This window comes from Typopeltis vanoorti, chromosome 18 (assembly GCF_054136105.1).
Source record: "Typopeltis vanoorti isolate ZY-2024b chromosome 18, IOZ_Tvanoo_1.0, whole genome shotgun sequence".
Lineage (NCBI taxonomy): Eukaryota > Metazoa > Arthropoda > Arachnida > Uropygi > Thelyphonidae > Typopeltis > Typopeltis vanoorti.
Window position 1 is genome coordinate 77291208 of NC_143566.1, and position 12884 is coordinate 77304091.

Sequence of the window (12884 nt, forward strand, 5' to 3'; positions counted from 1 at the left end):
GACATCCATTTTCCCATCACCACAATTCCAGCCTATTCAAATCATTCTGCAAGTACTACATATCAGCAGCATTCTTGATTACCCTACCTATATTTAGCAAATAGCTGTATGTTGCCATCAAAGTCTTCCCAATGTTATTAAAGTACAGATTGAATAACAGACGATCAAGTACTGATCCTAGTGGTACACCACTGGTTGCCTTACGTTTTGTAGATTCACCCCCCCCCGTATACCACTTTTTGATATCTGTCACTCAGCCACTCTCACATCCAAGCTAAAATTTTAAAATCGAAACCTCCTTCTCCAATTTATGAGACAGTCTTCTAAGCGGTATTCTCTCACAGGCCTTAGCAAACTCCAAAGCATCAAGGTATATCAATTCCCTTTGTCTAGCTCTATGGTAACATTATCACAGAATGTGAACAAGTTGCTTGAATGTGGCCTTCCTTTAGTAAACCATGCTGTTCATTGCAAAGTCGATTTTCTGTCAACCGATTTCTGAATCTGAGCCCTGACCAACTTTTTCAAAATTTTCACCACTAGTCCTGCGATACTGCGTGGTCGATAGTTGGATACATCGGTCTTCGCACCACCCTTGTGCAATGGAATTACCATACATTCTTTCTTCTCCTGTAGAATATCCTCTCTTTTGAGACTCATATTATATAGCCTGGTCAAAGGAACAGCCAGTTCAGCTGAACACTATTTTAGCACCAGTTGTGATATATCACACCAGTCCCTAAATGTATATACAAATGCTTTTATCCTGATGGGTATAATTATTTGTTAGAACTATTTAATTTTCTGAAATACTTCTCATGGTCATTAATTGTGGGTATGTGGGGTGTTTCCACATATCCTCTGAAATTTTATAATCTTACAAACCATCTTTGTTATATGTAAATTCAGACGACCTTTCGTTTCTCTTTCGTGCGACCTATTGTTTTTTTTTTTCTGTCGAAAAATTTGTTGCACACCTTTGCAATAACTTTTTATGGGTGGAAGCAACAACAACAACAACAACAATAATAATAAAAGAATGATAAGCTCGATTTGATGTTTGTATTCTAACAAGTGTGTCTGTGCTAATTTCACTATCCGTAGTAATTATATTTCGAGATATTTGGAAATAGATTTTTAAAAGTTCTCCATGTTTCCCATTTTTTGTTATATCTACGTACTTATCAGTTATATCCACATTGATTATGTAGTCATTTTTTCGGCGGCAGCAGCGGTTTAAATTTTTTTGAATGATATATTGATGTCTTCGTATTTCCTCCAATTAGAGAAATATATATCCTGCATATCCTAATGTGAATATTCTATTCATACAGCATTTTGCAGTTTGTTAAGTCTTATTATTTTTTTAAACTTTCAAGTGAAGAATATTTGTTTTTAATTCAGTCAAGGAAGTTTTCGAGAGTAGTGGTCTATGATGTTCATTATCCACTGGTTCATAGACACGTACTGTGAAACGAGGGAAAGGCAATAGCGAAAAGGAAGTTGATGTGTATTAGACTTGTTTGTTATAGGAAAGTTATGCGATATAAGCAGTCAGCTCTTTAGTGATATATAGTTTGAAAATCTGAATCCTTACAAATATGCATATTAGCTCTCTCAAGCAACTCCAAACGTCAGATTTGAAAACTACAATTAATTTTTGAAGCAGCCAGTCATGCTTGTTAGTATAGTAGTCATGCGTCAGCGTAGTTTATCGGGGTTTGTAATAACATAATGATCAGCCGAAATTAGTTTTTATGAGATTTGTTTAAAGACCAGCTCAATAAATAAAAAAAGAGACAATATTTCACTATTTTAACTTCTGATTGCCAGTCAAGATTAAAGAACAAGAAATGAGTGACATCGGAACCTGGTTTAAGAGCCTTCCATTATTTACAAGATATTGGTTTGGCTTATCATTAGCTGTCCCTGTTTTGGGAGGCATTGGCATTTTATCACCAAGATATTTGCTTTTTAATTATTACATGTTTCTTTACAATTTTCAGGTAAATAATTTCATCTTCATAAATATGAATAAATAATTGTGTAAATTATTGATATTGCCATGATTATATATGTGTGTGTGTGTATATATATATATATATATATATATATATATATATATATATATATATATATATATGTGTTAAAGATACCAAGCAATTTTAAACCTGGTTTTACTCCATTTCCCAAGTAAGCAAACAGACTAAAAGTCAAGTTTGCGCCTGCAATTGATGCAAGTCTAACTGATCCCACAGGTAGTGCATATCAGATGTTAAGTGTTGATACCTCATGTTATATAGTCTAAATCTTACAAGTGTAATAAACAAGTTAGGGGATTTAGCTCCTGATTATGTAGTTGTAATAAGTTCCAAAAGTGTAGGCATCATTTGACTTGGGCAGCCTCACACTAACTTGTGAATGGCTAATAACTAGCTCAATTGAATTTCAGCTTACTTGCTAACCTCAGAAGTGAAACAACTGGATGACAGTGACTAGTACACTCAATTATCCAACCTTCACATGACTGACCTTCAGTTAATTGATCTGTAAAATGTGTTAGTGTGTTAACTGATTTCTTGTGCCTTATCATGTCATTGTACCTACAGTTATCTGACCCTTCTTCAATGTAACTGGTAAATTGCTTTCCCACTGTGGTGCTATTGAGATGCTATGGTTGGTTAGCTGGATGGATAGTATTGCCACCCTTTGACCTACAGGTTGTGGTTTCAAATCCCGTTGTGGCATGCATGGGTATGAATGTGTAAGTGGTAGATGATTTTTTTTTATGGCATGCACAAAATGCCAGAAGAAAATTCTCCATTTGGTTTCTAGGGCAGAGTTCCCAATTTGCTATTAAAGAATCATTTTGAAAGTGTCACTATAGTGTTAATAGGATAGCAAATAGCCAGTGAAATTCCCAATTATTTTTAAATAATAATATAATCCAGAAATTTGCATAAAAATTATGTAATGTTTCCCATAAAAGGGATAACCAAAAGGCCATCAGCTCTATTTAAGTTATATGTAGAAAGTTTTTTACCTTGGGTATATAGTATATTAAAGATACTAAGCAATTTTATAAGCTAGGTAGGTTTTAATCCTTTTTCCCAACTAAATCAAGTTTGCGCCTGCACGTAGTGCAAGTCTGAGGCAACTCATGGTAAAGGTGTAGTAAGCTCCTATCACTTTCCTTAGTATTTTCTCCTAATTGCAAAGCACATCCCTTAGAAAGAGATGTATGATGCTATGCATTAAAGGCAAGGGCCACTACCCAGACTGGTTTCGACCTTTATCGAGGTCTCGTCAGTGGGAGCCAGACCTAAAAATGCCAAGGTCGAAGTAATGCAGAGCTTATAAATTTTAGCTGGCTCCCACTGATGAGACCTCACAATAAAGGTCGAAATCGGTCTGGGTAGTGGCCCTTGCCTTTAATGCATAGCATCATACATATCCACAAGGGGATGTGCTTTGCATTAGGGGAAAATACTAAGGAAAGTGATCGGATCTTACTCCACCTTTACCACGAGTTGCCTCTGACTTGCACTACGTGCAGGCGCAAACTTGACTTACTTGTCTGTTTGCTTACTTGGGAAAAAGGATTAAAGCCTAGCTTATAAAATTGCTTGGTATCTTTAATATCTATTTTAAGTTAATTCGGTGTGGGAAGATCTCCCAACTCTCTTTATGTAAGCATAAAGAGAGTTGGTATTCCTCTATAAGGAATCTACTTCTATGTAAAAGCTTGGTTTTCTTCGAAAAAAAACTGTTCAGTTGAGATAGCATGTTCTGCTAGTCTCCAAACTGTTCTGGTTCATGGCACTGGATGTAAGATTTATGTTCATGTTGCATTGCTGCAGATTTGCCAGATTGTCCAAAGTAAGACAAACTACAAAAGCATAGGATATGAAAGGTAGGTTGAATGGAGAAAGCTTTTCTTTAGGTGACGAAAGGAGGGTAGAAATATTCTTGACAGGTGAAAGGATATTACAGTATTAAGAGGTTTTAGAACTTTAGCTATATGTTCAGAAATCCCTTTGATATAAGGCAGTGGAATGTGAGTGATATCATTAGGATATCTAAAGACTGGTTGTCTAAAGCTGTTAAAGGCTTTTGTAATAAAAAAAAAAAATTCATTGAAATGATTTTTCATAAAAGTAGACTTGATATAATTAAATTCTTGTTGTCTAATTTTTCCCAGATTATGTAATCCATCTCCTATGAAATGGAAATGGACAGGCAATATTGTTGGTGAGTGGAATACATTGCCAGAGTGCATTGTGAATGCATGGAGTATAAATAACTCAAAAGTTCATCATAATAGACATGTTGCTGGTTGACCTGGCCTCCCATGATGAGTGTATTGACTCCATAGAGCAGTGGTTGATATCAACCCCCAGGGGTTGATATCGACGACTATCGATATAACATTGTTAGGGGCTCTATTCTGGCTCAGGGGGTCGATAGAAAAATATAAGACATCATTGTACGGGTAATATTTAATTCGGTTATTTTCAAAATTTAATGACGTACATACCTGTCTACAAGGTAAAGATGTCACGATTATTCAAGCTCGGACGATTCTTTTAGGCTTCCAAGCTAAATTAGTCTTATTTAAATCATCATTGTTACAAAAAGATTTTCAGTACTTTTCGAATCTATGGCAATTGGAAGTAAAAGATGAAGACTTAAAAATATACACAAAACATCTTCAAAATTTGAGCGATGATTTTAAATTGCGCTTTGCAGATTTTGAAAACTTGCACATTCCAAATTGGGTTATCACGCCATTTTCTGCAGATATTGAAAATATCAAATAACTTACAAGATTGAACTTATTGAATTGTCAGTTGATCTTGAAGCTAAGATGCTTTTTAAAAATATGACTTAAAGTTACTTTTGGACGAATATAAATGTTGTAGAAAAATATCCAAAACTTTCTGAAGTGGTACTTCCCTTTTTGCTTGCATTTCCAAGCTCGTACATGGTTGAAGCTGGTTTCAGCCATGTTAATTCCATTTTAACAAAACAAAGAAATAAGCTAGATATAGAATTCCCTGGCGATTTAAGGCTGAAACTTACTAATTTTGAACCTAACATTGCTAATCTTGTCAAGAGTCACGAAGTATACCCTGCACATTGACAACGTTAGTAAATTGTATACTAAGTTAATAAAAATCTTATTTTCATATATGTAAGGAAGATTGTATTATTGTTATTTTGTTATCTAAATTAAATTTTATATTTTATATATTATTTACCCTCCTATCAAATATGTAATGTTAAGAAGGACGTCAAAAACGTATCCCTTTGACGTTAAGACAATATTATTATTATTATTATTATTATTATTATTACGGGCAACTCCAGGGAGTCATTAGACTCATCGAGGGAGGCCCCAAATCATTTTCATCACAACTATTCGACATTCATACAGTATCTATCATACCTCGCCTTAAACTCATTCACTGTCACAGCATCCACCACAGACTCAGGGAGCGCATTCCACTCATTCACTACTCTAAAAGTAAAGAACCCAGCTCTAACACCTTTACTAACCACACTTTTGCCCAGTTTCCATGGATGTCCCCTAGTCCTCCCACAACCAGCCCTGTTCTCAAAAATATCTTCTGAATTAATTTTATAGAAACCCTTCAGTAATTTGAATGTCTCAATCATATCTCCCCTCCTCCGCCTATCAACCAATTTTTGCAACCCACAAATCCTCAACCTGTTCTCATACGGTTCATTCCACAGACCTGCTATCATCTTGGTCACTCGCCTCTGGATCCTCTCCACCTCAAGTGAGAACCTTGAGGTTCTCACTTGAGGTGGAGAGGATCCAGAGGCGACAAGATTAGCAATGTTAGGTTCAAAATTAGTAAGTTTCAGCCTTAAATCGCCAGGGAATTCTATATCTAGCTTATTTCTTTGTTTTGTTAAAATGGAATTAACATGGCTGAAACCAGCTTCAACCATGTACGAGCTTGGAAATGCAAGCAAAAAGGGAAGTACCACTTCAGAAAGTTTTGGATATTTTTCTACAACATTTATATTCGTCCAATAATACAATAATAATAATATATACTATATTATACATACAATAAACACTGTAACTATAAAATAAACAATCTAAAAACTCACATAAGCATCTTTTTTGCTTGTCCTATTATAATTACGTAATAGTAAAATAGAGAGAGTCGATAAAAAGTCAAGAAACTCTTGATGCGGTCGACGGTCAAAGAAATTTGGCAACCCCTGCCATAGAGGTTGCCAAAATAATAATAGCAGATTGACAAGTGAAATGTTCATAAAATTAAGCACTGACTGGATACTAAGAGAAGGAAAAGGTAGTAGTTTCTCCCAAAGAACAAGATTGATAGATGAATTGCAACGGCTTAACATGAGATGGTGAACATTGGCCAAAGAACTGCAATAATGTGGAGGCTTGTATCCAGCAGTGGATGAGAAGAGGCTAATGAAGATGAAACCTCTTATAATACAGGGTTAGATTAAAAGAAATAGACACTTTCAAAGTTTTACAGAAAGAAGAGTTTTAATAGCATGGCTGAAATACTTATATGGTTTGAAGAGTACATCCTGAAGTTGACATGGGTAAGTTACAAGTGTTCTATGTGTGACCCTTTTGTAACACAACAAATATCAATGCGATAGTCCAGTTCTTCCCAAACACTTCTGAGTATGTTCATGTCAACAGTCACAGAGCTACTGTGATGCATTGTTTAAGATCGTCCACACTTGTAGGGAGGGGAGGAACAAAAACTCTCCTTTATGTACCCCCATAAGAAGTAGTTACAGGGTGTTAAATCCGGACTTCTTGGTGACCGACATGTAAGAGCCATGTTCTGGGCGGTTGAACGTCCAATCCAGCGGCTAGGCAAATTTTCATCCAGGTAATTTCTAACTTCAAGGTGCCAGTGCGATGGAGCACCATCTTGGATAAATATGAAATTGTCATCGTCTTCTTGTAGTTGAGGTATCAGCCACTCACGTAACATGTCTAAGTAAGTTATTCCACGCATTTTTTTTCCTGGAAAAAGAATGGTCCATGCGTCTTTTTACGGGATAAATGCAAAAAACATTCACTTTGGGTGAATCCCTCACATGCTCCATTATAGCTCTCGGGTTTTCAGTTCCCCATATACGAAGATTGTGTTTGTTCACTGTACCACTAATGTGGAAAGTTGATTCTTCACTGAAAATTAGCTGGTCAAAGAAATCATCACTTTCTTCACTCTATTGCTGCATGTCCATACAGATTGAGTGATGGAGGATTTTGTCATTTTCATTGAGGTTCTGAAATAATTGCAACCAGTAAGGGAACATTCGTAAACGTTTACGCAAGATATTCCACAGTCTTTTGTGGAACTTGAAGTTGTAAACTTGCACGTGTTGTCGACTTCTTATGAGTGATGGAGGATTTTGTCATTTTCATTGAGGTTCTGCAATAATTGCAACTGGTAAGGGAACATTCGTAAATGTTTACGCAAGATATTCCACAGTCTTTTGTGGAACTTGAAGTTGTAAACTTGTACGTGTTGTCGACTTCTTCAGGCTGCACGTGTAAGTCTCACGAACACAAGTCACTGTTTCCTCAGATACAGGTGGTCTCCCAGGACTTTTCCCCTTGCACAGACAACCGGTTTCCTTAAATTTCTTGCTTCAATCGTAGATTGACTGCCTTGTGGGTGGTTGTTTACCATACCGTGTTCTAAAACGACGCTGCATGACAGTAATAACAGAATTTGTTTTTGCAAATTCAATCATGCAGAAAGCCTTCTCCACCTGGCTAGCAGCCATACTGCTCATCTTGCGTCATGGGTGCTCATGTGCTGCTGACGTCACGAAGACAAATGAAAAGCAGAGGTCGTAAACTTGAGGACTTTTTCTATAAAACAGTACTAAATGCTTTCTAACGTAACAGACAAATTTCAATTTATAAAGCGTTTAAACTGTCTATTTCTTTTAGGCTTACCCTGTACTTAGGAGACTTTAAGATCCCCCCCCCGCCAAACCACACTAATTCAGCAGCTAGAAATTCAGAAGCCTTTCTGTTGCCAGTGATACTGCATAAATTTTTTGCCTCTCTGCCAAAATACTTGATAGTACCAACTAATTGCACATGATTTTTCCATATATACTATGGATGTTGCTTCTCTAGGCATTTCACAAACTAGTATTAATTTCTTCTCCCATGTAGTAACACCTTATAGCTGCTCTCATTCTAATTCTGTCTGGCTCTCTTATAATTATTATTTATTATTATTTTTTGTGACACTTCCAAGGAGTCCAAAGACTCATTGCAGGAGGACACTATTGTACAACTCTGTCTCCACCACTACACCGAACCTCTACTACCAATCATCTACATCAGCGCCATCTACTGCCCATCACCACCACCACCACCACAGCTAGTATTTTTTGTCTGTAAATTGCATGTGTTCTGAAGGGCTGGGATGAAAAACCAGAGTTTCCATGAGAAAAACCCTGCTACCTCCGTATGAGATTGGCTAACTCACCTTCGATTTCAAAAGTCCATATAAAGATTCCTCCTGTCATGATGAGACTCGAACTTAGGCCTTTTCCAGTTGAAGGGCACAACATACCATTGTTCTTCCAATTGTGCTACGGAGGTGCTCAATAATGATCTTCATGATTTCTGTATGCTGCAGTCTTTTGAACTAAACATTATCACAAACACATAATTGAAATTTTAAGTATAGAAACAGTCTCCATTCCACTTTAAATTCTCATATCTTATCTAAGGTTTCCAAGAAGAGTGCTGTGGCTGTTTAACACAGCAACTCACACATTACAGCTGGCTTTCAGTGAACTAAGTCTTATTTTTTCGCCTGTACAAAAACTTGAAATTGCATCTGTTATCACCATTCAAAATTGTTTTTCCAAAGGCCAAATGTAATAAACTTTCATATCCAAATGGCAATCATGTTTTTTTTTTTGTCCCTTGACAAAACTACTGGCTGTGAGTTTTCTTCAGTCCTTCTTCTACCTTTTTTGCACTGTGGTAGTTCTCTTCCATCATTGGCCACAGAAAAATGATAATCTGTTTTCTTACCTTTCTTCCATGTCCATTAATGATGTAAGTAGATGCTCTCCTAACATTTTAGACTCAGAACATTGAATGTTGTGAGTTTGGTATGTGATCAGAAGTTTTGTATAATCTGGATCTCAAAGAAGCTTATAGTTTTGATGTTATTTTTCCGGTTCTGAAGATTTATACTCCAGAATTGTTTTGTACTGCTTTTTATTCACTTGTCTTGGGTATACCCACTAGCAATTACTATAATGATAAATTCTCATTGGCAGCAAACCTATAGTGACTTCCATCTTTCACTATTGCTGATATATGGAGACTGCTATTGGCCAAGTAGTTAGTGAATATGCTCTCCACCTAGTAAGTAATGGGTTCAAATTCCATTATTTACTGGTTGTGTGCAAATGTCTTGGTAGTAGATGAATTTCATTGCCTATTTGATCACTAACGTGCTTATTGGAAGCCTGAGGCTTGAAAAAGTTCCATGTTCGGACTTTACAGTAGGATTTCCTGGTCATCCAATGCTTATCCCACTACTATATGCTGACAGTCCTTTGTGGCTGTTTCTAAGAGGAGCAACACATACTTAACCTCAGTTATTTTTTCAGATTACTTCAGTTTTTTCATTAAGTCAATCTCTACCTAGAAATCTCTCAAAAGAAGAAGAATAAATGATGATCAGTGTGGATTCCACCACTGTTGATTAACAGTTAATCTTATTGCATATATTATGCATTTTTGAACAAATGGCATGGTAGAGTTTGCAGAAACTAATATTGTGTTTGATCATGTTTGCATAAAGGCTTATTAATTATAAAATAATCCTTCTCAACGTTGTTGTAATCTTTTTGCAGTGCCTTTACCACTTCTGCAGCTTCCTTCAAAATTCATCTTCCTGCCCATTATTTAACAATTTTTAGCTTCATAATTTTCTTTTCAAGTCTCTCCGGGTTGTATACAAAGTGATAGATTATAGTCTTATAAAACCATATCCAGAACACTGGCATTTGTTCTGTTGAAATCCTGAAGGGGAAACAGTGTGTCATTTCTTATCGGTCCTTATCGGCTTAGCATTTTCAACAAAAAAACTAGCTATTCTCTTCAAATCCTAATATTGATAATTGCAAGTTTATTTAATCATTGCATATACTTTATTTGATCATGCTATGATCACCTTTCTCTTTGTCCCCTTCATCCCCCCCCTCCCCCATGCACCAAGCTCCTCTTTAATAATGCTATTCATCCATTTAATTCCCACCTGATTTATCCTGAACTCAGGTATGCAGTCCAATACTACTTCCCTCAAACACACCTTGACCATTTCCCATATATTGTAAACTTCCTTACAGCTACTTGTGTCACAACACTGCCCCAAGCATTATCACTGGCTTACTTCCATCCCACACATATAACAAATGAACTGCCTCTCATGCCCTTGCATTTCTTCCACTAATACCAACAGTACCCATCCTCTTTTCCTGTTCTGTTTATCCTCAATGAAAATACAATATCTCGTATGTTCTATCCCTATATCATTCACTATCAACCAAGTCTCTAATTCGGGTAAATTTTGGCCAAGTAGCAGTAACCAATGCCTAAAACTTCTCACCCTTATTCCTGATACTTCTGCCATTAATGTGCATGAATTACAATGTTGTCTTGCACTCACATCTACCATTGCATTTTTTAATGACTGTATTCAAATTCAAGTTCTCAGAAGCTATTTCAGCATTTTTTGATCATACTCGCTCACCTGAGTGAGTGTGGGAAGCTATAGGAAAAGGAGTGATCCTGAGTGGTGCCTGCACATGTGTTCATCTGCATTTCCTTTAATTATTCTAGTCCATGATTTTTCACTTCAAGTCTCTGTGAACAATTTATTCTGACACCTCATCCCTATTCCATCAGTTATATATAAGACAGGATTGATTTTTGATAGCATTAAAGTTTACTAGATTTTCCTAACCCCATTGCAGAATGGTAAGGAAATCACCATCTAAGACATGGCTGTGGAAGATCTTTGAAGCTTGAATCATTTTAGCATTTCAAGGTATGTCAAATCAAGAAAAGGAATAAAATGAGATAGTATTTGACATTAGTGAAAGAAGATCATTAGTGTATAGGAGGAAATGTGTGTGTGTTAAACCACAGGGCCCTGAGGTATCCTAGCACTGATAGAGAATTACAAAAAAGAAACTATCCATCATGACATATACCAACTGAACAAGGGACTGTATGCGTTAACGGCTCATACATTGAGTTAGCTTTGCATTAGGAACACCCCGTCCCGATTTACATATTTCGTGCAATAACGAAGTACCACGTGATATCAATGTCATGTGGATATAAATGGGTGCGCTTATCCTTTGTACATAATCAGTAAAAGTTCACCAGTAATGGGAAAATATGATGACAAGCCAATTTTATTGCGGGCAGATAGTTGGGGTCCAGAGGGCAGTTGCCAGCATTTTGGAAACAGCCATACTTGTTGGTTGCTCCCATACTTCTGTATTAAGGGTGCACCAGGACTGGATCAACCATGAACAGACATCCAACAGAAGGGCTCAGTCGGCCATGCAGGGTTGATCCTAGAGGTGAGTGTCAGGTGTTATGACTGGTATCTCAGCAACGATGTGCAGTGGTCACACAGCTCACCCACCAGTACAACAGTGGGGCAGTTCGACCCATTTCCACATGCACCATGCACCATACCTTGCTTTGTTGGGGTTCTACAGCCAGAAACCAACAAGGATACCCATGATGACAGCCAACCATCACGAACAATGCCTGGAATAGATGGAAGAGGGTCATCTGGAGTGATGAGTCATGTTTCCTGCTGCACCATGCTGATGGCTGGGTTTGCATTTGGCATAAACAGCATGAAGCCCTATCCCCCTGGTTACACAGATGAGGTTCAACAGGCCTGTGGAGGTGGTGTTATGGTCTGGGGAGATTTTTACTGACTTTTTACTGTATATCTGTTAGCTGACCATCTCCATCCATATATGCAGGAGGTTTACCCTGACCACAGTTTCATCTTCATCAGGACAACACACCTCATCAGGCTCATACAACTACCTAGTGGTTGGAGGAACATGACAACAAATTTGACACCTTGCCTTGGCTCCTGAACTCCCCTGATTATAGCCTAATTGAACATGTGTGGGATATGCTAGAACAGGGTATGAGAACCTGATCTTCCTCCATAACATAACATCTGCAAGTATCAGAAAAGTTCTTTTTTTTTGCCTCAGTATTGCCATAGAGAAGAATATCAGTATTTATTAGAAAACGTATTTAGATTTCTCTCCATTGTTAAAATTTTGTTTTCTCTACAACTGAACTGAAAATACACTTTAATATCATTTTTTTTTTCATTCGAATCTGCAGTCTTTAAATTTTCATTGGATTTTAAGGCTTAGCTCTTTCAGTGTAATTGCTTTTTTATCTTTATATTTTTTAAATATTAATTTTTTTTTTTCTTTAAATCAAATTTTCTATTTTTCAGGTATGGAGACCAATAACAGCACTTTTCTATTATCCTCTCGGCTTCAGATATCTACTGAATTTATTTTTTTTGTACAATTATTCGTTGAGATTGGAAACAGGTATTTCAAGTGAAATTCTAAAATAATTTTAATTTATTTTCAATAAAATCTGGATAATTTGAAACTAGGGAAAGAACATCATAATTGCTTCAAGTTATCCAGTATTTTTACTCAGAATATAATTCTATACTTCAGAGAACCAGTTCTCAAATGACTTTTCTTATATTGATCATTTTTGTATGCTATGAATCAATGTTTAA

The 12884-nt window shown here is 36.6% G+C and overlaps 1 protein-coding gene across 1 annotated transcript in view; it reads left to right on the forward strand.

Annotated features, from left to right (window-relative positions):
• The first annotated feature begins 1161 nt into the window (after positions 1-1161).
• The window catches only part of Der-1 (derlin 1), a 93278-nt gene continuing 81555 nt past the window's right edge, over positions 1162-12884 (forward strand). Inside the window, exons 1-2 of the mRNA XM_090408750.1 lie at positions 1162-2006; positions 12585-12684. Coding sequence (XP_090264876.1) covers positions 1854-2006; positions 12585-12684 — 253 coding nt within the window. The 5' untranslated portion in view covers positions 1162-1853. The remainder of the gene's footprint in view (positions 2007-12584; positions 12685-12884) is intronic.